This window comes from Panthera leo, chromosome E2 (genome assembly GCF_018350215.1).
Source record: "Panthera leo isolate Ple1 chromosome E2, P.leo_Ple1_pat1.1, whole genome shotgun sequence".
Lineage (NCBI taxonomy): Eukaryota > Metazoa > Chordata > Mammalia > Carnivora > Felidae > Panthera > Panthera leo.
In genome coordinates, this window is record NC_056693.1 from 46,222,835 (window position 1) to 46,249,235 (window position 26,401).

General features: G+C 45.2%; 1 protein-coding gene across 3 annotated transcripts in view; it reads left to right on the plus strand.

Moving 5' to 3' along the window:
* The window catches only part of ZFHX3 (zinc finger homeobox 3), a 235,493-nt gene that overhangs the window by 181,214 nt on the left and 27,878 nt on the right, over nucleotides 1-26,401 (plus strand). For all 3 annotated transcript variants that reach the window (XR_006197321.1, XR_006197322.1, XM_042920007.1), the window contains exon 5: nucleotides 11,220-11,327. Coding sequence is in view for 1 of the 3 variants with exons in the window: in XM_042920007.1 (XP_042775941.1) it covers nucleotides 11,220-11,327 (108 nt within the window). In the remaining 2 variants the exon portion in view is untranslated. The remainder of the gene's footprint in view (nucleotides 1-11,219; nucleotides 11,328-26,401) is intronic.

A 26,401-nucleotide genomic window follows, 5' to 3' on the forward strand; every position in this document is an offset into this window, starting at 1 on the left:
AAGAGCTTGGAGCCTGCTTCGGATTCTGTGTCTCCCTCTCTCTCTGCTCCTCCTCCGCTCATGCTCTGTCTCTCTCTGTCTCAAAAATAACAAATATAAACATTCAAAAAAAATTTTAAAGATACCATTGCAGTGTTAACTTGGGGTGCGTAATGGACTGCATTCCCTTTCGGGGATACTAGCCTGTTCTTAGGTGGAAGACACCTCTCACAGGAGGGAAGGCTGAGTAGAGGGACCCAATCCTGAGACTGAGGGTAAAACACAGTTAGTAGCTCTGAAGATTTGGAGATGGGTTACCATAGCCAAAATCACCATGAAAGGGCTGGTGTGCTGCTGGTGGGGGTATTTTGTAATATCCAAAGTTTAAAAATGCAGAGGTTTTGTATTCAACCACTGGCATAACTTTGGAAGTTACTCAAAAAGAGGAGGAAGATCCAAGAATTTTCTTTCTCCCTTTGGGCACAGAAGAGCTGTGCAAGGTGCATGTTAAAAATGACAACTTAGCAGTCCCATCTGCTTTTTCTCATGTGGATGCAGGAAAGCTTTTGAACATAAACCCTTGGATTTTCTCTGTACCTCAGCTTCCTGCTTCACTTTCCTTGCAGTTTCCGAGGAAATGTTAGCTCAAACATGCTGCTGCTGCTGCCTGGTTGTTTCAGACTGAAGTGTGCTTGGGGACTTGATGGTTTTGGAGAATGGCCCAGTTTTTTACTTTCCAAGTGTAGACACATCCTTAAATGTCTCAGGTGTGACCGTAAATGCTTCTGGCAGAGGCAGGCCCTTCCCCACTTGTACCAGGCAATGTATGCGTGGTAGGCACCTAAAGACCCAGGCCTGGGCCATCTCCAGGGTTCATAAGTGTCCGTAGCATTAGACTCTGCAGCTGGCAGTGCCGTTAACACCTGCGGTGACCTTTGTGCACGTGCAGGTCTGTCCAAGGAAGAACAGGTTTAGCTGGTGCTTTCTTGGGTGCCGGGTTGCCTGAAGTTGGCCTGACGTCTGTTTCCTGCATTTGGTTTGGAAAGTGTCAGCCTTTGTTTGTGCTTTATTTTTATGAATCAGCTTGTTTTACCAGCTGTGCACATAAGTGGCTGATGATCATGCAAAGTGAAGTTCACTGACAGGCAGTCCATCACTCTCCTGTCCTCGGGTGGGAGCACACTACTATTTCTGCAAGCACCCTGTGCTTCACAGGGGCCAAGGCTGATTTCTCAATAGGCTGCAGGCCCTTTGGACACTATGAGCATTAAGATTGAGGCCATCAACAGGCTGGGAATTCAGCCCCTCATTCGTTTTGGTCTGTGACTTAGACTCCTGGAGTCATGGCTTCGTATTGTCTTGATGGTGTGCTGTTTGTTTTGATGGCCAGGAACAAGATACTTACCTGTTTGTCTTTCAGTTTTCTTTTTTGCATATCTTCGCCCCAAATATTCCATCATTCCTTTGGGCACTGTCAAATCACATCTCCCCACTGTCGTAAACACCTTGGGCCTGTCCAGCCACCCTTCTGCCTTTCGTTTCCTTGCTGTCATTCCTGTACAGATAGCATCCTTCAGCGTTTGACATTCCCAGTACAAGAGCCATCCCACAAGGTCTCACTTATACCCATTAGGTTCTAATCACCATCATCTAATACCACTCCTGGTACATCCTGTTCGTTTCCCACACACCTTCATTTGTATATAGATGCTTAAGTACACTTACAAGCCTTCCTTGACGTTTTTTTCACTCATGTATTTCCAACATTTTCCAATTAAAAATAAATAGGAATTTGTTTTTTTCTTTCTTTCTTTCTTCTTCTTCTTTTTTTTTTTTTTTTGCTTTAAGCATAAGATCTCTCCCTGACAAGCCAAGTGAGTTTCAACTCAGAAGGGTGGTTTCAGTCTTTTTAGTGGAAACTGTTAATTTTTTTTTTTTATTTACACTCTTTCTATCACTCATGTGTGTTTATCTATCCTGTCTTCTCCTCTCCAGCCATGGAAGCCTGGCAGTGTTTATTTCAAGCAGAGTGTTACTGAAAGACAGATGCTTGTAGGGACTGCTTATGTCTCACACCTGGAATGTTAAAAAGCTTTCAGGCAGATCTGTTTGGGTGAAAAATGTCCTTTTCTGTAGAGGAGAGGGACTAGGAGGGAAGTGGGACCTCCCCGCCTCATCCCGTGTGAGGATGTTCCCACTTCTGACTGTACTTCCAGATGCCTTAGATGGTGCTTCCAAGTCCACAAGATAGTCTGTTCTGAAGAGCAAACCTCTGAGTCCCCTTCTTCCTCCATCAAAGCCTTCCTCTTTTTACTAACCTTGGCTTTTTTCACCTTTGCCCATCAAATAGTCTGTTGTTAAGACCCTGTGACTTACTCTGTCCCCTCCCCCCGCTCATTCTCAGTAGCATACTGAGTTAGACTCATTATTTTCCTCTACTACTTTGTTTTTAACAGAGGGGGAAATAAAACACCCTTCTTGGTTTCAAGAACCTTCTATTTTGCATGCCTCTTCTTTCCAGAACATTCCAGTTTGGTGTGAGGTTAAACTGTGCAAAATACTGTTTGAAAGAAGGGAGAAAAAGAGAAAGGAACTTGTCAAAATGCATTTGTTAGATCACGTTTTAAATGAAGTACAATTGAAGGTAGTTTTTGTCCAAAGAAAGGAAAAACCCCTGCAAATCCGCTGAGCTCCCAGAGAGCGCGCCTCCTTTGTCGTCGCCCTGACATTGAAGTGTAATTTTTCATGGTTATTTGGACTGGAAAATGGGGGGGGGGGGAAGGGGAGAGATGGGTCTGCGATTATTTCCCATAAATGACAACACAATCCCATCACGCTCCGCTACAAACATGCTCAGGGAATTTGCCCTTTTTTACATTTCATGTGTGGAAGCAAAGCGCCAGTCCTGGCCCTGGAGAAATCAGGGGAGCTAATCCCTGCTGAATTCAGTTTCCTCAGAGTTCTGGGACAGAGCTGGATTTCCCGTGGAGTGTGGATTCCGAAACCATTTCAGGGTTGGGTTTGTGTTTTACAAACTGGAACTCACATTTTTCAGTTATTAAAAAAAAAAGAAAGAAAGAAAAGAAAAGAAAAGAAAAGCAAGAAAGCAAACTCTTCCTGTGAATAGCCACCAGGCGAGTCAGCGGACATATTTAGTTCCGTTGTGCTCTGTCACCGCACATTGGCTTTTATCCTTTTCTGCGTTTCTGCAGGGGGCAGCCCAGGTGCTTTTGCTAAGAACACAGATAAATGGAACTTGTTGCAATCCTGGCTGTAGGCGGTTCCTCCCTTTTTCTCCTCCCTTGACCCCCACCCACCCCCTTAATTTTAGCGCGGTTTTGACAGACTGTTCCGATTGACCAAGTGGCCTCGCCCAGGAGAGGGAAAATGGCAGGACCTGTCCCTCGCCACACAACGGCAGCATTTTTCACTTTGTGCTCTGGCTTTCTGTGTGCCGTTTGCTTAGGAGAACAGCTCAAAGAGGGGAAATTTTCTCTGGGAGGCCTAAACCGGCCCTGGCGGCGATGGACCCATAAAACGTGCTCTCCTGTCAGTGCGCAAGGTGGAGGTGAAGTTAAGTAAGAAGCAAAGGGAGAGCCTCCCCCAGGCTTGCGTCCTTGTTGCGGCTGACCTTGCTCTACCCAGCAGGGGCTGCGCAGGGCTGCAGCATGCCCGGCCTCCCCAGCCTCCCTCCTGCCACACAATCCCCATTTTTCTTGTTTCTATAAACAGTGGCACGATCTTCAAATATACAAAAGCATAAATGGTCTCTATTCTCCAATTATTCATTTTAATAATACCCGGAGTTGCCTTCAGAGTGTTGATTCTTTTAGCCTGCTGCCAGAAGGCAGGGTCGTGGGGGTGGTGGCCAGGGAAACAGGGTCAAGGGTGGAGCAGTGAGGAGGCCGAGGTCCTCCAGCACTGGGTTTTTCTGCAGAGCTTCTCCCGAAGCCCCTCTTGAAAGGCTGGCCGGCCCCCCGCCACCTTCCAGGCTCTGTCCAGAAACTCCAGGCCCTGCGGCCCCAGGTGTATTTGGTAAGTGAACACCTAGTGGTCAAAAGAATTCTTGTGGGAAAATGATCACTTAAAGGATTTGTGCTCATCCCTGGGGGGAAAGGGAGTGTATCTCCAGTGGAGCGTGTCCTCCACTTCCTCTACTGCTCACATCCCCCTTTGTCTCAGGGGAGTGACGTCCACGTGTAGAAATGTCACCTTTAGAAGGCAGTTTTGTTTAAAACAACCGGCTAGCGCTTTGGCCACGTTATTTTTTAAAAAGGGACCAGGGTGGGCACATTCCCCGCAGAAGCACCAGGCTGTCCCCACCCCGATAGCTCTCCCCAGTTGGTAGAGAAGGGTCCTTGGTAGGATGGCCTGGCCTGGCTCGGAGCTTAGGGTGGTAAGCAAATGGATGATGCGAAGACAAGGGCCGCCAGGAGGGTGCTCTGTCCTTTACATCCTGTGCAAGGCAGGGACCTCAGGGAGGCCTGGGCAGGCAGGAGTGCGGGAGGCCTGTTTGCCCATCGTCTGTGTGGGGAGCCTACTTTTCACCTTGGGCTCTGCTACTGCACTGGAGTTCTGATGTTGGCCGGAAAAGAAACGGAATCTTCTCTTGAGAAGGTGAATAAATGAATGCTCCAGCCTCGAAGCCCCTGGGGGCCTGCTGTACCCCCTCACCCTCATTCTTTGCCCCTTTAAGCTTTCCTGCCTGGACTGTGATGGGTTATATTTCAAAATGTTGCACTTGCCAGTGTCAGTATGGATTTCTGGACCCTTCATCTGGTGATTTGGTATTTCCCTCAGTATCCTGTTAAGATGTAGAAAATGGAATGGACACATTTTGCCTGCAATTAAAAGTAATACTCAGGTGATTACCCACAAAGAACTTTGAAGGAGGTTTTACGTTTCCTGTTCCATGTGTCCGCATGAAAACATGCAGTCACCTTTATCAATACGCTAAGTATAAGGTGTGTTAAGAGAACGATATGCATTTGTGGTAAGCAAAACCACCTTGATCTAAGGGGGGAAATGTTCTGGGGCTGCGGTATTTGTCAACCAGAAAACCTCATCACTCGAAGCTGTGTCTTGTGCAGTTTCCAGCCACACCGTCAGGGCTGGAAAGATACCATTGGAATAAAACCATGGAATAAATGTTTGAGGAAATACGTTTGGGAATGATGCAGAATGGATTGCTGCATCCTGTATCTGGGTGTTCTGTGGATTTGGGAATAAGCCTGGGGCACATGGAGAATCACCTGCTGGTAGGCCCCGTGGTCACCATTCAGTGAGATCCCACTCACCAAAATGGCACAGAGGGAGAACGGCATAGTTAGGAACGTTGCTGCCATTTACCTCTTCTTCCTTGGCTTTGAGAGGCAAGACAAGACTAGGGGTGAAGAGCTGGGAGCAGCACGGTTGGATGTCCGTCAGCATTGTCAATCACATCCTGTTACAAGTTACTGTTTTAGCAGAATTTTAACATGCTAGATCTTATTAGAAACAAGTGGTGTAGACCTTAGCAGTCCTCTTTTACATAGTGGCATTTGATTTGACCTGTGTTTGCAAAAGAAAGCATGCATGTTCTGTAGAGTATATACAGCCAGTAGAGGTTTCTTGTGGATAACAAAAGGCCAAGAGGATTGGGTACGCTGGAGGGTTCTGCCCTTGTTTTCCAATTGTACCAACCAACCTTGCAAAAAGACAGCAGATTGGCCACAGTGTCCTACGCCGAGTCAATGGCCACAGGGTCCAGCACCTGCACACGAGTTACAGAAATAAGAAGACAAGACACAGTCATGGAGTCCCTCCTGCTCTCCGCCAAGAGAGATCCCAGCCTAAGTGGCTGCCACCTTCCGTGGTACTCCTGCTGGCCCTCATGTTGCAGGCCTTGCTTGCTTCGCGGTTGTCCTTGGTTAATTAGGTTGAAAGTGGAGAAAGGAAAAGCTTTAACCCTATCTTCAAAGTAGGCAGATTGGTTATTTTGTTTTTCAAAGAAGAGGTCCTATATACAATTAAAACTTGTTTCTGGTAAACCTCATTCCAGGAAAGATGAGCTTTTAACAAAAGGCTTTTGACAGCTGCAGGCTATTTCATTTTTTTTAATGCCGAATGAAAAATCAATACATTTTTCTGGGTTATACATATTCAGAACAGGCCTGATATTTCCATTATAATGGAAAGTGGGTGTCTGTGCACATCTCGCCTGTCAGAGCTGCACCACCGCATTTTCCAAGCCACTGCTAAATATTTCAAACCTGATTTGATTGTGGTTCATGACAGCTAATGTTTCTCAGCTCTTGAGCCTGCCGACAGGCAAATGCACTTTATTTCACCCCCACCCTCAAATATGGCTCACCCCAAAGAAAAAGGAAAGAACAGTTTCATTCTTCAGGGATCCCAGATTGTTGTATTATTTAAGTAACGTGATCGCCTGAGAGCTTTGGGTACAGACACCCTGATTCTTAGGAGAATTTCCAAAATTCTGTCACAGTGAGGCACTATTGGGAGCTTTGTCAGGTTTGGGGGAAGGTTTGAATTGTTCTACATTATCCTGTTAAGAGTTAGGAACAGAGGGACTAGTCTTAGCCATTGATTGACTCCCCTTCCTTCAAGTCTGTAAGCAATTGGTAAAAAACACCCAGTGGACACAGCTCCCGGCCCCAGTTATTTGGTGAACGGTATTGGTTTTGGGGGCGACTGGCAAGTTTTCTCGGGTATCACATTTGGGAAGTGCATGCGGCCGGGGTGAGTGCAGACTGTATGATGATGCCACCTCTGTGCTTGCTTCTGCCCGGTGCTCCTTTCACATACCCGTTTCCAGGTTGTTCATAAAATTGTTGCAAATCTCCACGGGGCTGCCACTTGGCACGCACACCTCCTCTGGGAGCAGGTTTCACCCTAAGCCGGGGAATCTCGCAGTCACCTTCGCCAACATGATACGTAGAAGGTGTGTTAAGACAACCGTTCGCATTTGTGGTAAGCAAAACCACCCTGACTGAAGGGGAACTTTCTGGAGCTGCAGTATCATCGCCTCAAAAACCTTAGCTGCCCCCAAGAACCCTTCCCTCTTAGAATATATGTAGCTGCTGAAATTCTTACACCTGAGGGCTCTGTCCTTAGCCAGGAGACATGAATGAGCAGGGCTGGGTTTGGCCCGAGTGCTAGTAAGTGCTGTCTGGGAGAAGCCATTGTCAAAAGGAGGTAGTGATGGAAATAGATTTTTTTTTAAAGACCTTCAGCCGATGGAGGCTGAAGTTTTATGTGGAGTTTGAAGGCAGAAGAGATACCAGGAAGACTTCGCAGTTACTCAAGATTTGCTTGTGTTTTCCTAGCCGTTTAACATGAAAATACATTCACATAGGAGGGGTGCCTCGGTTTGAGGGCCACTGTGGGGTGTATCGGGGTGTATCCATCCAAGTCGCCTTCTGCTGTAGCGGGTTTAGAAGCACCTTCTCTGAAGTCTTCTGAAAAGCAGACGTTCTGTCTGGGTTGCGCTGGGCCTGCTGCCCCCTGGCAGGAATGGGGGTGGGGGGGCGCAGGGAGCAGAGATGACCTCCTCACCCAGGTCCTGGCTCTGCCCTTGAAAAAACATTCCTGGGGTGTTCTGCTTGGTTCTGAAATACCGCTAGACTCTTGGAGAATAGATGGTTTTGATTTGTCTGTTGCAGCCTTAAACATGGCAAAGTGGCTGCTGGGTATCTTAGGGAAGGGCAGCAACTTCGTCATCGGAGGGAAAGACAGGATTTTCCAGATAAAACCAGATCATCGGCCCTTCAGTTCTTCACTTGTTCCCACCATCTGTCAGTAGCTGGTATTATATATATATTTAAAACATCGACGCCTGTAATGACCCCGGCCCTTTGCCACTGAGCTCACGGGTGGAAAATGCAATCTGTGATCTGTGAGAAACTGCCACCCCCTGCCCCCAACCCCGTGCTCCGTCAATGCGTGGGTGTCAAATACACATTCCTAAAGGGAATACAGGCTGGATAACCAGTGCCAGCAGCGCGGAGTGTGGATACAGCTCTCTGTTAAAACGCTGGATGCCATCGTGCCCCTGGTCCCCATTTGGTTCCAGTGCAGGGGGACGAGGTGAGGCCTGGGTCTTAGTGAGTGGGCTTTCTTTAGGCTTTCGTAACCAATCAAACAGACCATGCCTGCAAAGCATTGTGGGTCTGAGCTGTCCAGACAAATTCGTACTTTGTATCTCTGTTTTTTAATCATTTTTCTGGCTTTATTGGTATTCAGAGCTCACAGTTTTCTGGTTACTGTCAGCCTGGGCTTTCATCCATTTTAAAGAGCTATTTTTCCTCTTGCTGTTGATGATGATGGTATAAAGACAGATGGTGTAACTGCTTATGAATGTCCTATTTTATTTCCCCAGGACCAGACAGTTCACTTGAAGACGTATATTATTTCCACATGCTCAGGTTGGGCGGCCCAGACGGTGTCTGCTTCCTGCAGCTAGCTGCCCTTGCTGGCCTCGCCATGCAGAGGGCGACACCTGTAGGTCATAGGTGGAACTGCAGTGAAGTGCCTGCTCAGCCGAATGGGACCTGGTTTTCCACTGGGGGTGACACTGGTCCTCTTGCAAAGGAAGCTGTTTCCTAATAACTTCTTCTTCAAGGAGTTTCTTAATCATTTCTTCTTCCACCAAGCATATAACAGCCTGTTAGTGAATGAGTGACAAATGATAGTAGGAGCTGAAAAAGCAGAGGATTTGATTTTTAAATCTTAAAAAAAAAAAGGTGGAGGGAGGGAAAGAGAAACAAAATAAGTTCCTGAATTAACCTCTGCCCTCTAGCTTCCCAGTGGAATTTAGCTGCCTTCGCTTTTCTCCTTGTAGTAGGGTAGGGAGGGAAGAAAGCAAAGAACCGAGGCTTAGAGAATGAGGGCTCCAGGAGTATTCACAAAGCACTGTACGGTTTCCTTGTTCAGTGCATCAACGATGTGCTTATTCTTCACACCCTCTGTCTTCTGAATAAGATGTGTTTGGAGAGGCTAAAGAAGTGGGGTCAGTGCCAGAGTGACCGTGAGTTCTTAACTCTCTGCTTGGATGGCTGCAGCACACATGATGGTGAGGAGAAGGGTGCTGGCCTTTGGAGGTGCCTCCCAGTGGGCAAATTCGTTCCTTCTTCTGTAGAGAAGCACTTCAGGCACTGTTCACCACATCAGGGTTTTGTCTCTTTGCTAGATGTCAGATTGTCTACATCAAAGGTGAAGTGTGTGTGTGATGGAGAGGAGGGGCCATTCAGCCATCTCTTCATAATCAAATTTGATTAATGTCTACATTACTAGACATAGTTTGTATCACAGCATGTACTGGGACAAATGAGTATATTTTAAGAACCTTAGCTCCTTTGGGTAGACCCAATTTAAGATTGATTGACTGAATTCTAGTATCACCATTCAAAGATGAATTTTATAATCACAGTGTTGAACAGTTTTATCAAAAGTGTAAAAAAGTGCATTGGACATTCTGCCCGGACACAATGCATCTATCATACTGTGTAATTTACGTGTTATTCTCTAATAATGCTTGTATGTAAATTTTTTTCTCTCCTACACGATGTACAGTATTAATATGGCACTGTATATCAGATTGACTTCAAACCATGGTTGCTTGATTTTTCTCTGTTTGAACTAAGAGTGGGTATGGGGAGACTTGATGTTACCTTGCCTATGCAGTATGACCAAAGGAGACATGGAAATTACATAAGGAGGCCTATTATTTGCAGATGAAAATAAGCACTATCTTATTTCATTTGTGTTCCTCATGACTGCCTCATAAATGCCCTTTTGGTGGTAATGAAGAAATAATGTTCCCTGACTCCTCATTCAGTTTTCCATTCCTCGGACTTCCATTGTCTTTTTGGGAAGAATTAGGAAAATCTGACTCTAAACAGATACTTTCTTCCTCGAGTGCTTTATAAAGCTTCTGGGGTCAATTTACTTTTAATTCCTTTTACTTCCTTTGTGTGATGAAATTTAGAAGCTATTTTCTGGAGGTTTGGGGAAGGTAACACCTTGAAACATTGAAAAGCAGGGTCATGGCTCCAGAGACCTAGGGTGACATTGGTCTGAGCCCCAAATCCAGTACCTAGTCCCTGTGCACCCAGTCTAGTGCCAACCCCAGTGATTAATGTGGGCAGCCAGGTTCTCATGTTTCTATACCTAGGAAGGTGTGCTCTTCAAAATCTGCTAATAATTTTGTCGTTCACCCACCTCCGTTTGCTTTGCCTGCCTTATTCATTCATTTAGCCTATTCTTTTTTTCTTTTTTCTTTTTAAGTAATGTCTACACCCAACATGGGCTCGAACTCACCACCTCGAGATCCAGCTGCTCCACAGAGGGAGCCAGTCATGTGTCCCTCGTTTAATCCATTCTTAATGAATGTTTTGGATAATGATCCTGAGGGCCAGGAAAGTAAGAGAGAAATGTCTCGCTTCCTTTGCCTCAGCATTTAGAATATCTCTCTTCTTCCTCCCGACTTGAGTAACCTTGTGTTTGAAATGACCATTCTTCTGTCTCTATCAAAGCATTGTGTGTTGAGCTGGAGAGAATTTCCATGGCTAGTTTTAAACCATTGGTGGGTAAAGAATGGACTGACTTCAAAAGGAAAATAATGATTCTGTTACAATTTTTCCCCCTTTCTCTACGAATCTAGCACCTTGCCACTGATGCCTGGCACACCTACAGATGTTGTTTGTTTTCTAGAAGTCTTCACATTAACAAAATCCTCTCAGTGATATTCTGTGACTCTTGAGACTATGAGTGACTTAAAAAAAAACCCTCCTGCCGTGGTCTGGCCCGTGCACCGTGAGGCCTCTGAAGGGTCAGTGGTAGGGTCTAGTCTAGTTCAAATCCATAATGCACTGGGGTTGGAGCCAAGCAAGAGCTACCATGTGGTTCCTGTTTTGCATTTTCGGGTGGAAAAGACACATGCAACTTAAGGCATTTAGATGGAGTTATTTCTTCAACAGGATTGAGAGTAGTACCTAATGTCCCCATGTCTAGAGCGAGTCATTCTCATGCCAGTGAGTAGGAAAGGGAAGGCCCCACTTGCTTCCCTAGACCTCAGCACATCCGGAGGGCAGTCAGCCTCTTGAGGGCCATACGGAGAGAGGAGGCACAGTCGTTGGCCTCTGTGTGCTGTGCTTGGTGATTCTTTGGAGTAGGAGCCAAGAATCCTTCATCATCTGTCTACTTTTAATCCTTGACATTTTGCTTTTCTTCTGTTTCAGAAGAAGCCATTGAAGATGTTGAAGGGCCCAGTGAAGCGCCTGCTGACCCAGAGGAGCTTGCTAAAGACCAGGAGAGTGGAGGCGAGAAAGACCAGAGCAAGTGGACAGGTAGCATGTGCGCTGCCCTCAGGGCCCTGACATCTGTCTCTCCTGGAAGAGGGGGCCGACGGGTCAGGGAGCAGATGCATCCTTAATGTGTCCAGAAAAACTGTGTTGGCTCTGTGCAGCAAGAGAAGGATTTGGGTTTTGCTTTTTTGAATGGTCAGCATCATTCTCCTTCTGTCTGGTTGTATTGAAGAATTTTTAAAGCTTTTTCTTTAAATGGCCCAAGAGCCAGCTTGTTTATTGAGCATCCAGGTGTCTGGCTCTGTGCCAGGGGCTTCTGTGTTTTTGAGGTCACATTTCTCCAGTGTTGCTTTGTCCTCGATGTGACTCTTCCTCCATGGAAGGTCCAGTCCCCTAGTCCTTCTGCCCCTAGGCCCAGTGGAAGGCTTTGTCCTGCAGACCTTGACTGGGATCACTCCCAAAACTCTGAGGGGTCAGCAGTGAAGGGTGGGCTCCATCTTGCATTCAGGGGCCTGGATGGGCTCTGCACATTTTGTGTCCTACCTTGTCCCCAGGGCCAGCGCCCACCCCCTGAAATGCACCCAGAGTGGGGCAGGCAGTGAAGCCAGGCAGAAGGACGTGTTACCAAAAGCAGAAGAAGTTGAAGTCAGGAAAGGAAGTGCTATTTCTGGAAAACTTGATGTTGTGAGAAGGGGAACAGGCATCTCTCGTGATGATGGGGTTGCTGTATTGGAGGAAAGAAGAGCGGAGACTGAGAAGAAAAGCTTGGGTGTTTTGAGAAGTAGCAAAGTTGTTTCTGAGAAGACTTCTCAGGACAGATAAGTCTCCCAGAAACCACCACAGTTATTAGAGGAAATGATATGACAGGGAACAGAAATTATTTTATTTGGTCAACCTAATTCTTAAGGCCTTTTGTTATTAATATTGTAATACTTTGTATTTTTTCGAGAAAATATTTACCTTCTGGAATCTGTATTGGTTGGGCCTTTGTTACTTTTCCAGGCACGGCTGTTCTTAAATCATGTTCAGTGTTGGCCTTCACTATTTAAACAAGATACAGAATCTTGGAGAGAGGCCAGGGAGAGCCATGAAAATGACTGAAAGCTGAGAAATATTGCCTCTGAAAAGAGGCTGAAGAAATTGGGGCTATTCAGTCTGTAAAAGAGAAATTTGAGAGGCAGCTTAACAGCTTCCAAATTTGAGGAGGGAGGGGGCGGAATAGGCGATGTGCCTCTACAGTGTTTCCTGGGGCACAGCAACAGGACCCAGCAGAGTGGGTGAACGGGCACGCTGGGTGGACTTCAGTGTCCATCCTGCTCATCGTCCCCTTTCGAGCCGGACTCTGTGGCGGCCAGGGGCCTGCGCTCCAGAGGCGCTGAGGGAGGGGGCCGAGCACCCTGGGAAGAGTTGCAAGGGCAGACGGGGAGGCAGGGCACGGATGTCTGTTCTCCAGGGCCTCGACTGCAGAGGATTGTCCGGTGTTGCTTTGCACAGACCAAGATCCCAGTTTCTGCTGCGCTGTTCAGGCGAGATGTACACGGACTTTGCAGACAGCAGTTAAACGTACCTGCTCAGAGGTGAACCGGGGAAGAGGATTTCACACACACGGTTGGAAGGCCCAGTCACCTTCCACACCATCTGTCCTTCGTTCTCACAATTTGGGTCCCTGGCTTCTAATCCTGGCTCTGCCACTTACTAGTTATGTGACCTTAACCTTTCTGTGCCTCAGTTTCCTCGCGTGAGATGGAGATTAAAAATAGTGCCTACTTTCCCTAGGATCTCTGTGAGGATTGTTTGAATATGGGAATCTTAGAACACTACCTGGAAAGCAGGAAGCTTTAGATTAGGCAGGTTGTTGTTGTTGTTGTTGTTGTTGTTGTTGTTGTTGTTTTTGTTGTTGTTTTAATAATTTAGATAAATAAGATGAGGAAAGCTAGTACAGTTTTTCTTCAGGTCCTTTCATGTGAATGTGAAACTCTTGCCAGGAAGCATGTGGCTGCTAGGAATTTTGAGAAGCTGAGGGGGAACAACATATGAGAACTTAGGAGGATTGTGCAGACAATATTTGGTGTGTGTTTCCTGCATTCTGTGTGCTACGGACACAGTAAACAACAAAAAGTAACTGCCACGTGCAGGATTCCTGCTGTGCGCCAGGCTGTCCCAAACACTTGGTCTGGGCTTCTCTAATTCTTACGCTGGTTTAAGGCAAGTGTTGTTCAATTAAATGACATTCAGAGTGTTTATAAATTTAGTGGGTGTGTGTCTACACCAAGCTAGTGGACCCGCTAGGCAATGAGGAGCCCGTAAAACTGAACGTGCTTTTTTAAAAAAAATTTTTTTAATGTTTGTTTATTTTTGAGAGAGAGACAGGATCTGAAGCAGGATCCAGGCTCCAAGCTGTCAGCACAGAGCCCGACACAGGGCTCAAACTCATGTGAAGTGTGAGATCACAACCTGAGTCGAAGTCAGACATTTAACTGACTGAGCCACCCAGGTGCCCCAAAAATGAACATCTTTAATAAGGCCTCACTTTCTCATTCATTCATTCACTCGTTCATTCATTCATTCATTCATTCAAGCAGCAGGCTGTGCTTTTTCTCCAAAAGCCAGAGAGGAGAGAGGCAGAGGGAGGGAACAGATGAGTAACTCAGAGGTACACCTTACGAGTTGCAGTAGTAGTAAAGAGGGAAGCGAAAATTCTTCCCTGACTCCTGCAAATGATCCTCTTTTGACCCGAAACATAATTTTGTCTATGTTGTCTGAGTGTGTAATGACAGGCTTTATTAAGGTACTTGAGCCGATTTGATCTTGGAATCAATACAGGTGCCAGCAACCTCTTCTTAGCTTTCTTTGGGATCCTTACTGTTTTATAAAAAAAAAAAAAAAAAAAATCTGCGTTTGTTCCATTTATTCCCCAAATTGAGCTGTTCCTATCTGATTAAATGTGATGGGGAGTGCTTCCTCCCAGCAAATAAATAAATAGTGATTTCACAATTTGTACTGTTGATTAGTGGCCGCTCACGGTGCAGATTAATAATATTTCAAATGAGCCTGGATAATTGGCATTTTCTCAGCTATTGATTATGTAGTTTGGGGTTTGTGCAGGAATGGATAATCTTTACTAAAAATTTTTAGTCATTTATTTTTATGGTGGACTAGGACTCCATATTTCCTTTTTGGTGTCCGCCGGTCACCCTCTTTGGGTTTCTATTACTTAGATGTCAGGTCTTTTACCTCAGTTGGCAACGAAGCAAGCAAGATAGTGACTTGAATCATTGTAGCGTCAATCCCACGGTCAGTGGCTGGGTCCCTTCCCTGTGCAGGACCCCGAGCAGAATGCCACCGATCGCAAGTTCCATGAGATGACAGGTCTTGCTTTCAGGGGACATAGTCCTGAACAGCCAGGGCTTTTAGGAACAGCCATAGTCATCAGAACAGTGTTCCCGTAGATCAGTGCTGTCCCTTGGAACTTCCTGGGCTGATAAAAATGTTCAGTGTCTACACTGTACAATGCAAAAGTCACTAGCCACTGTGGCTGTTAAGCACTTGCATTGTGGCTAGTGCCCGTGAGGAACCAAATTTTAAATTGTGTTTAATTGTAATGAATCGAAATGTGGCTCTTTAAATATGGACGTGCAGCCACAGAAACTCAAAAGGAGTTAAAACTCACCCTGAAAGTACACATCACAGGCACACTGAGCTTTTAAGTGTGTGCCAGGCACTGTTCTGGTGTGTCACAACTATCCTTTCCAGCACGCATGCCGGGAGTGATGCACAAGTGCTGCTGATGTCTGCAGCCCTTCAGTTAGCCAGGTGGGGCGGGGGCTCCTGAGGCCAGGGTCAGTGGCAGCTTCATCTGTTGATAGTAGTTTGCCATCATTTTCTGTGTGCGCCACGATGGGAAAGAGACTTGGGAAGCCCTACACATGTTTACACATGTTATTTGGTTCCCACCCTTCACTCTGAGATGCTGTAAGTGACCCCGCCCTATCTCTCTCCTCCCGCCACTGTGCAGGGAAGGAAACTGAGCCTGGGAGAGCTGAGCTCACGCGGGTTGCCAAGAGGCCCACAGAGAGGTTCAGATTTGCAGACTGGCCCTGCTGTTTGGGGCAGAGCCCGAGTTCTCTCTCTCTCTCTTTTTTTTTTAAGTTTATTTATTTTGAGAGACAGAGTGAGAGTGTGTGTGTGTGTGTGTGTGTGTGTGTGTGTGTGTGTGTGTGCGTGTGCACGCGCGCGTGTGTGTGCATGAGCGGGGGAGGGCAGAGAGCGAGGGAGACAGAGAATCTCAAGCAGGCTCCATGTTATCAGTGCACAGCCTGATGCAGGGCTCTATCCCACGAAACTTGAGATGATAACCTGAGCCAAAATCAAGAGTTGGACGCTTAACCGACTGAGCCACCCACGTGCCCCAGAGCCTGAGTTCCTACCAGGTACTCTGTCCCACCTCTCTAAGAATGGGATTTTTCTGTGTCATCATTTGATCTTGCTTCCATCTCCATTCTGAGTTTGGACAGTAGCGTTCTCCTAAAGTTGTACAGCAGTAATGGTAACATGAGAGCCACCTGTATGTGCAAAATGAGTGGGATTGTTCACCATGAATGTGCCTCCTAGTCAGTCCACATCTTACTCAGTCTAAAAGCAGGTTGGTGAAGTGGAAAGAACTCTCTAGATTTGGAGTCAGGAAGCCCAGCACTCAGCAAATGACCTTGGCCTCTTGGAACCTTGGGTATCTCATTTGTAAAACATGGGTGGGTGACACCCACCACCACACCTGGGTTCCGTGATGAGGGTCGTGAGGGTTCCATGATGTCAGGTGGTGGTACACGTATGTACAAGCCCTTGGTAAACCCTCCGGAGGTCACATCTACTCATGGTGAGTGTAAAGCACTCTTGTGGGCCAACAGAAGGTGCAGGAATGTTCTTTGAAGCTGAGTCTCTTCTCTAATGCGCAGCAATTTCCACCGTCCAACTTTGTGGTTTTCTCTTTTGAAACATGAAAACGATCCCTCTTTCTCTTTTAGCGCTATGGATTTAAAAGTGTGTGTTCTAGTTTGAAGAGCCCCCAGTGTCAGCAACTGAACAATAATTAATGCAGTGATTATCCAATCAACCATTAATTGCTATAAATTAAGTGATATACAATTAATGTGATGCTTTATCACCAATAATTAGGGGAAAAAATTGAACTCTTGGCAAAGAGTCGTAGTAAGGTGGTTATTTAAATCCTGTAGCCGCCATGGTTTCCAGCCACAGAGCACTAAACTGGGTCTAGTTAAACTAATTTGAGACGAGATGACCAGGGGGTGTTGGTGCTTTAAAAAACAAAGATGGGGCAATAGCTCCACTGAAAATGACAACATGACAATGCTTCAGCAATCCCCCACTGATGTCCATGTCTGTATTTTTGTAAAATTTTGAGTTAGAGTTGTAGTTTGAGTGTTGTTTTCTAGGGGAATGGCTTGAAGGGATTTTATTTTATTAATTTTTTTTTTTTAAATCCACGATGCTCACCTAACACAGAGCAATTAGTGCAGTGGAGCGTCCCTGATTTGAATCTATGGAAGATTGCTATTAAAGAGGTATTAGCAGCACGGCAAGGTCTGGGCGACTGTGAGGGAAAAATGTGTTTATGGAATATGGTGCTGGCAGGCATGATTTCAATCGGGTTTGACATGTTTAACATAAATGTATAGTGTACGGCTCTTGCTGCATATGAATAATTCCTACAGACCCACTGCCTTTCTAATTACTGAGGTTGAAAAAAAGCAGGTCAGGCACATCCTAGTGGAAATCTATTACCAGCCCTCCCCCTATTCTCCCTGTTGTTTATAGCTTTGTATAAATAGGGATGCCATTGTATGGGGGAACTTAGTGCCTCAAGTGTAATCTGTGACAGAGACTGGAAAGGGGCTGAAAAAAATACCTTTTTATTTTCCTTTTTTTTTTTTTTTTTAATTGAGTCCATTAAGACAAAAGAAAGTGCATGCTGAGAGGAAGCAGTATGTGTTTGGAAAAGCACTTACCTGCTAGGAGTCAGAAGCCCAGGGCTCAAGGCCAAGATTAGCTGCTCGACCTTAGGTCTCTGGTCTTCAGTTTCAAAATCCGTAAAATGGCAGGTTTGGACTGAATAGGTTCTTGCAGTTCTGGAACTCCACAGTAGGGCAGAAACTTGGAGAATATTCATTTCTAAAGTTGGGATGCCGGTAACTTAGATTTCCTCTAGTCTCCGACTAATGGAGATGGCATGAGTCAGGAGCCTGCCTAAGGGGTTCACACGGGCCCCTTAGGCTTTTTCCATGAGGGTCAGACAGTACCAGGCCTCCTTTCTTGGTGGGCTGTTAGAGTACCACACTGGTCCTGTGTGACTAGGGTCCATCATGCTGTGTTGGCAGAGCCCTGTGTGATGACAGCAGGGAGGAGCCCTTGCAGATTCGTATGGGTACCTTTGAGTGGCTCCCCAATCCCAGCTCTGTGTTGGGCTGGAAACCAGGCTATTCTTCACCACCACCCTCCACAGAAGTTATTTCAGCCTAAGTCTATGTCCTTCTGGCATTTGGTTCCATTTTTCTACCTCACCCAAAAGTAAATTTGTCATTGCAGTAGGGTGTGTGTGAGGGAATGAATGCTGGGAGCCTGGCTCGCATGGCTTCTTTGTGGTTCACATTCTTGCCAACGGAAACCATTTTTGGTTTTACGTTTCACACACGGATGGGAATTGTGCAGCTATGTGGGCTTTTCCAGAGTCCTCTGTTCCCCTCCCCCACCGCCACTCCCCACCCTTTTTTTTTTTTCCAGGCCACTTTCAGTATAACTTGGCTGTTTAAAGTCACTGCAGGCAGAATTCTGCCTCACAATTGGAAACAAACCATTCAAACTATTTTTATGTTGGAAAGCAAAAATAGATATAGGGTGTGGTGTATATCTGGACTCGCCTGAATTCCAGTAATACAGAGGTCTTGGCTTTGAGAATTTATATTGTAAATTGTAAGAGGGGGAAAGGGACCACATCAGTTGAGAAAATATTTTTTCACGTAGTAACAAAATTAGCGACGATAAACTAAGGCAGATATGGAATGAGCAAAAAAGTAAAGAACTCACTTTCTTCGAGAAGGGATGCCATACATAATCACATAGCTGTGGCATAATGTGATGAGAATTTTCATCGAGGTATGGATAAAGGGTAGTGGAAATGTAGATTAAGGAGCAAATCATTCTTTCATCACTACTGAGAATACCTTCTAGAGCGTATTATTCTTGCAAAGTGGCTGTGTGAATCATCTTGCTTTGTTTCACTTTTAGCATTTGTGCCAATGAGGGAAGCACCTCTGTTATTAGAATCATGATGATCATTTAAGAAAAAAAAATGCATAGTGCCTTTCTCAGGGGATATCCGAGCATTTTCATTAGGCTCCCACAGACTTTCTGGCCTGACGTTCTCTGTGTTTTGCAGACTAGAGAAGTATGGCACATAGATGGTGAACACCTAGTTGTCAGATTTGTGATCAAACCCCAATTTGCCTTGTGGGTCAGGGATATAGTCCCCACATCATAAAGCTAAAGAACACATAACGTAATCGCTTTCTCTTATTATATGAAGATTGGAGAAGACTTGAAGATCCTTTTTCTGTAGTTGTCGAACAGGATCGTGAGCTCTTTATGATCTGAGCTTGTGGTATTCATTCATTTTTGTTTGTTTGCTTAATATATTAGACTTTATTTTTTTAAGTTTATTTATTTTGAGAGAGCGAGCGTGCACGTGTGCACACTCACAAGTGGGGGGTGGGGCAGAAGGAGAGAGAGAATCCCAAGCAAGCTCTGCACTCTCCGTGCAGAGCCCAATGTGGGACACAAACTCAATGAACCACGTGGTCGTCACCTGAGCCAAAGTCAGACACTTAACCGACTGAACCACCCAGGTGCCCCTAGACTTTATTTTTTAAGAGCCGTTCTAAGTTTACAGTAAAATTGAGAGCGAGGTACAGGGGTTTCCTATGTACTCTCTGCCCTCACATATGCATAGGTGCCCCCATATCAACATCACTCACTAGAATGGTACTTTTTCTTTTAAACCAGTGATAAATCATTAATATATCAAAAATCACCCACAGTCCATAGTTTATCTTAGGATTCACTCTTAGTGTTATACATTCTGTGGATATTGTCATATGTCTGTCACTATATCACACAGAGTATATCCACTGCCCTAACAGTCTTCTGTGTTCTGCCTCTTCTTCTCACCCCAGTGTAGCTAGCATTCATTCATTTCTCTAATCTCCGGCACTTAGCAAGTGCCTGATACTGTTTGAATGTTTCATTAACAATCAATTTGGTAAAATAGCATGACTACAAACACTCTCAAGTCCAAGCTATTATGTTCTACTCTTTAGACGTCAAACCCATGGGTTAATAGGATCGTTGCTCCATGTTAATGTACAGAAAAGGCAAATTTAGGGTGTCCATGCTTCTTTAAAAACCACGCTTCTCCCCTCATGCCATGGCCACACATGGAACCATATTATTTCCCGGAGATACTTCTAAAAACGAAACCATAGCAACAATGTTTGATCTCTTACTACGTGCTAGACTCTGTGGTGGGCTTTGTATGCCTGATCTCTTGCCTCACAGAAACGCTGTGAGTAGACACTGTTGTCCTACTGACAGATGAGGAAACTGAGAGCTCAGTGTAGTCAAGTAAAATGTTCCAGGTCACACAGCCAGGTTGTGGAACCAGGGTGTGTGTGGCCAGCACTGCAAATCACTGTGCTTTGTTTCCTAGCAAGGGAAGCTGATGCTTTTGTAGAAAGGGAACTAGGTCTTAGGAAAACAGAAAGAGACATGTGGAAAACATGAGTTCTTAAGGAGTCCCTAAACGTGCACTAGGACCACATCTTGACCCTTTTGCACAGATCATTTGTCCTAGCCCTTTGGAGCACTTTGAACAAACTGCACATGGGGACTCAGTACTGAGAGAAGCATTGACATAAATCCCCCTCTCTCTGTACTGTGCAGAATTATCAAAGGAGACATTTCCAGTCTTCTTGGTACTTTAAACCCACAGGAGAAAGTAGAGAATCATTGCCATTTCCCAGCCTTACAGGCAGGGGCCTGAGTGGTGTCTTTCTTCCCCAAGTACAGATTCTCACACTCTCATGCTGAACCTGGACTGGCAAAACAAAAAACAAAAACAAAAAAAACAATCCAACAAACAAAAATAAGAAACAAACCCCGGACAGCTGGGCAGATCATGGGGGGAAGTTGACTCGAAAGGGTACTGAGAATTTCATTTCAGAGTTCTTGGTGTCTGTCACCATGCTGCATCTGGATTTTATGTGTTTATTTTCACAGGTTCACTTTCATTCTGAAAATGCATTAAGTATCTTAGGAAAATAGGTTTGGAATAGAGAAAAAACTGGAAGAGTATTGTTATATTTCCAATCTTTGGGAGACTGTGCTGTGCTGGGGCTCAGAGACCCTAACTAACCTAATTAATGTTCAATTTGATGGGGACTGGATGAACTTCTGTTAATTAACTTTGGCCTGGTCTCTGAATGACACACATTGCCCCCTTGTTTTGACCTACATTTCACACCTCTGGACTATTTCCTCTTGTCAGTTCAAGGGTCTCTGAGGTCCTTCCCGTTCTGGTTTTCTCCAAATCCGTGGTCTTCATAGCCCTGTAATTAAGCCAGGGGGCAGAGTGACAGTGCAGCCCCTAGCTTCTCCTCCGACCATGGCCATTCATCCTCATGGGACACTGACCACAGCTGCCCATGGCGTCTCTGCACAGCTCAAGAGGCCGTGCCAGAAGAAGCCAGGATACTTTGGGCAGGTGGGGGGGGACTCAAAAGAGGCCAGAAGCAGGCAGGCTGACTTATATCTTAAAGTGAGGAGTCAGGGCTTGGCCCTTTGGTCCCCAGCTCCTGGCACACAGGCTAGGCTCATGGTGGCAGCCCAGTGTCTAGAAATTATTAAATAAACTGACAGCAGATGTTGGTCTAAACGAGGCAGGGGCTGGTGGCTCTGTTTGGACTGGTGGTTCCTTCACAAACCTGATACAGAGGGAGCAAGGTATCTTAAAATCAAATTGTGGGATGGTCTTTTGGGAGCTCAACTCAGTACAGTTAAGCAGCCTTATGCATATTTCAACAAGGAATTAGTGGAACAGATTGATGCCTCTGATGTAGGGCTTAGCACTATTTTCTCCCCAAAGATGCAGGGTGAGAACACTAGCCATCAGTCCACATGGGCCCACCATCCCTCCCTGAGTCTGCTTGCTGGGAAAGCAGAGACCCCACATGGTGTAGTCCTCCCTTCCCAGATGGCTGACGTGTACACAGAGGGGCCAAAATGGATCTCTGCATCCTTGTCAGGGCTGAAGCAAAGGGAACCCTTGGCTGGTGTGGCCTGCAGGTGCCAAGACCCAGCATGCCAGCACTGAAGAGATGCTTCCTCCTCCTGCAAAGTGGAATGACCCCATAGGTGTCTGCCCTCTTTTCCCAGAGGTTTTCCGAGACACATGGAAAGAAGGAGACTGCCATATGCAAGGCGATCTGTCATTATTTTGGATTATACTACCAACAGAGGATGTGGAAGTTATTCCTTCTGAATTTCTGACTTTGAAAATGTGTCTACATTTGTTTTAGAGGGGGCATGTTCCCTGAGGGACATCCATATTTAATCTTTCACTTTTGGTCTGAGGAGGGAAACCTGTAGCTTTGAGACCAGGCCTGGTTTTCTTCCGTGGGCACAGATGATGAGAGTGTGTTGTTGGCAACAGTCATTTGGAAGTGGACTGGCAGATCGACCCACACCTGCCAGGCCCCTCATTTAATTCTGGTCCCCATCGATTACAGAAAGCTTTGACTCTGATGGCAGTTCTCAAAGTATGGTCCATGGGCCATTAGCATCACTTAGAAACTCACTAGAAATGCACATTCTCTGAATCAGACATATTTGAGGATGCGGGTGTGTGTGTGTGTGTGTGTGTGTGTGTGTGTGTGTGTGTGTGTGTAGCCTGCTCTCTCTGTTTTATCAAACCCTCCCAGGGACTTCTGACTCAGACTTGGGGCTGCGATCTTGTGACATGCATGAGGTTTCGAGAACTATGTCTTCTTTAACTGAATGGCAGGTCCTGAGCCCCTGCTGGGTGCGAGAGGTACTGAGCTTTCCTGAAAGGCACAAGTGCCTAGAAGAGCCATAAGTCTTGAGTTTTGGCAGATATTATCCTGGATAGCAGGAATGGAAGTGGGACAGATCATGACCTGGGCCGAGGTCGAGTCAGGAGCTCAACCTACTGAGCCACCTAGGCACCCCTTTTCCTGCTTCTAATTTTTTTAAATGTTTATTTTTGAGAGAGAGAGAGAGAGAGAGAGAACGCGAGCGAGCGGGAGTGGGGGAGGGTCAAAGAGAGGGAGACACAGAATCTGAAGCAGGCTCCAGGCTCTGAGCTGGAGAGAAGCTTGGTCAGAGAAACAGAGTCACAATGAAAAGTGACTGAATGCCTAGAAATCTTTCTCTGAACACAGGCTAAAAGTAACACGAGGGAAGGTGACACGTGACCGACCTCTCTGGATTGTTCTTGCAACCTCCTGTGAATCTACAGTTATTTCTAAATAAAGAGCAAAATAATAATAATAACAACACCAAGAGCTTCTGGATTTCCAAAGTGCTGGCCTATCTAGTTCACATCCGACCTGGAAGAGAAAAATAATTAGCAGTTCCCAGAGTACAAATTACACCGATCTGTAGTATTACTCAAATTTTCCTTGAAGCCCTTTATAGAAACAGAAAGACGTGTCTTATACGTTGATGATACCTGTATGTCTTATTCTTCCCAACTAGGCATATTCTTGTATTTCTTGAGTAGGTGGTTGTACTTCTCGAAAATGCTTTCTAGAGATGTACACAGGCAGCACAACTTGGAGTTATAGAGAATGAGACTGTGCTCTGAATTGAACGTTCTTAACCCCACTGGGCCAGAGTTTGAGACTTGTCCCACACCTTGGGCAGGGAAAGGAGAGGAGCCCAGGTTTGCTGTAGCCACAGCAAGGAGACCACCCCCTGGGGGTGGGTACCAGTGCATGCCTCTGCTTCCTCTTTGAAATCTTTAAGTGCTTGGTCGGCGGCAGAATGAGACCATGCATGTTTAAAGACCAAGTTGGCAGCAAAGCAAATCCTTTAGAGGAACTGCTGTTCTCTGTATTAGGGGAGGAAGGGAATTTAGCCAGATCTCTGGTCACTTATCAAGTACGGTAGTTCCATAGGAGATGCGAGTATGAAATCCTAGCCTGTCCTCTGGGGGAGGGAATTGCAGGGAAATGCCAAGAGTAGCTCCACTTTCAGTGCCAGTGTAAAGATCACAGAGCCCAGAAACACAGATTACCCTGTGAAAACATTGAATTTTTGTTGTCTAGAGGAAGTAGGAGGCTCATGAGAAGCTGAAGGAGAAGAGCTAAGGAAAGAGCACACTGTACCTTTCATTTCAGTGTAATTATGAGCTGAAATGACGGTTTTCACATCTAGTGAAGCTTCTGAGTCTAGTGTGCCGGGGTAGTTATCCCAACTCAAACATTGATATGGAGTTGTGTGAATTTTTTCCCCCTAGTCAATGGGAGTTGGATAAAAGATTGCTGTAAATTTCTGGGGCAGGTGGCAAGCTGGTTTACGGAACGCAAGGCGATGAGAACCTCTGGCTTACGGAAAGTAGCATGAATTAATAATCATTTAATTGGCTCCTCCATTATGTTGCTGGTTTGGGAGATGGAAGTTTAGATGGAGGGGCTGTCAGTGGCACTTTAGCTAAGAGTTTGACAGTTGAGACATGGAGGTGGCGGCTGCCTTTGGCCTCTCCACAAGGAGTGAATGTCCAGCAGCAGCCCAGGCCCTCAGTGGGCTCACCTTGGGGCCCCCATAAGGAGGAAGATAAGCACTTTGGGGTATACCATCTCTATTTGCCACCCCACCATGAAGGAGAGAAATGCAGAAGAAACTTCCCAGAAACACGAACAGCTCAGCGCGTTCCCAGGATCTCCCCAAGGGAGGTCTTTGGCCAAAGGGAGGCTGGCCTGCAGCACAGAATATCCATCATACCAACAGCCCCATTGGTGATGAGATGACTTCTGCTCATGAAATACAGAAACTACTTCTGACTACTTTGGTTTTGGGGGAGGGCAAGTCCATGTCTTGGCTGATGATTGGAGGAAGCAAAAACTTCATTTCCAGTTTTTCTTCAGGTTTCTTTTTCACGAGGCCACTTCATGCCTTACCTCTCTTCAGAGCTGTACGGACAACATCACCAGGTGTGAAATGGGGCATCATGAGTCCACTGATGGTCTATGGTATTGCAAGTACATCTTTTAAATTTTCTGTGGCCAAAATTTCAGTGACTCAGGCTTTAATTTGTTAGTGAGGACTGGAATTGGAAGACTGGTTTTATCAGGTAAAGTTACAGAGGCTGTGTTTTCTACCATACTTGGCCATTCTATGAGCCTCCTAAGTTTATACTTTTCTAACCTCATTTTTAAAGTAAGTCACTTCCTATATGAAACTGCTTGGCTTGTTTTATTCTGTCTGCTTGGAACATAAAATCTCAAGCAAAACTTGCATGATTACAGGTTGGCACTCCTTTTCTCCCAACTTCCTCTAATTAGTATGACAAGAGGGGTGACTTTTTAAATAATTACTTTGAGAGTTTAAATGCTTCCCAAAGAAATATTTTAAAAGCAAAGGGTATCTGGAAGTTGATGTCTCCATGCATACGTTATTTTCCCCCTTAAGGAAAGCCCTTTCCCCCCTTCCTTCCTTAAGGAAGCCATGTACTGACTACTGTGTTTCATTAGGAATGAAATTATTTTGCCTCACATGTAGAGGAACCTAAGAGAATAAAATAGAGAGTCATGAATCAGGTCTGCCTCTCTTGGTATTTATCTTTGTCATTTGTAGTGTCCAGCCCATCACAGTTTAAGGGAAAATGGTGGCTTCTGGCCCAGAAAGCCAACTTTGAAGTTTGTGTACTCCATAAGAAGGACATGGCAGTCCTTTCTGTCCCTTATCAAGCAAGTTGGATAGCAAAGCTATAAACTCCTAACAAGCAAGTGCTTAAACCCCTTAGAAAGTTAGCCTGGCTAGGAATGCACGGCTCACATCCTATCAGGTCGTGGAAGGGTTTGACCCACCATTTCATTGTCGCTATTCCATCTGCCTAGCTTTATATAGAGTATGTAATCTATAACGCGTGCATTCACATGGCTCCTCACCACATTTCTATCCCCTTCCAAGTGCCAGGAGCCCAGCATGTTACCCGTGAAAGATTCGTTGAGATTTAACACATATTTTTGTATGATAGAACTGCCAAAATGAGAAAATTGCTTTAACCAGCAAAGTAAAAAAATACCACCTGATGTTTTGCACAGTATGGATCCAAATATCAACTTTTTCACGGACAGTTGAATTTAAATGCTGAACTATTTAATTAGAATATTAAAAATAATATAACTTCCTGACAACCTTAGAAAATGGGAAAGTGGTCCATTTTATTCTAGTCTTCTTTCCTAGTACCAATTTTTTACATAGTTATATCATGATGTAATGCATATTTTATCTGATTTTTCTTCTGATTAACATTCTTGAGAAGTTTTCCATATTGGTTCACAGCTCTTATTTTTAATGTCTTCTGATAACCAGTAGAGTAGCTATACCATTGTTTACTTGACCATGCCCTGTTGTAAGAGACTACATTGCTTCCAGTTCATTTTGTCATTATTGTAAAAACCACTACAGGTAGTAACCCTTCAAGTTGTTTGGCTTTCTGTTGCCAGGATAAACCAAAGGTTCCAGGCACTGTTTAAATTAAAGCTTGTCTCTGAAGTGCGTGTATTTCCAATTAACTACTATGATGTCATAGTGGCCTTAAAGTGACCAGTAATTGATTTTTTAAATAATGTTTCCTAGACTCTCTCCTAGATTTTAAGTTAAAGTTTAGAAAAGTCTTCAAAAGCAGAAAACCACAATACTTTCTCTCTTGGTATTCATACAACCTCATTTACTTAGGCCTACAATGTATGCTAGTGACGAACTAAAATAGAAATTGATTTTAAGACTCTGGCCCTTTTGAAGTA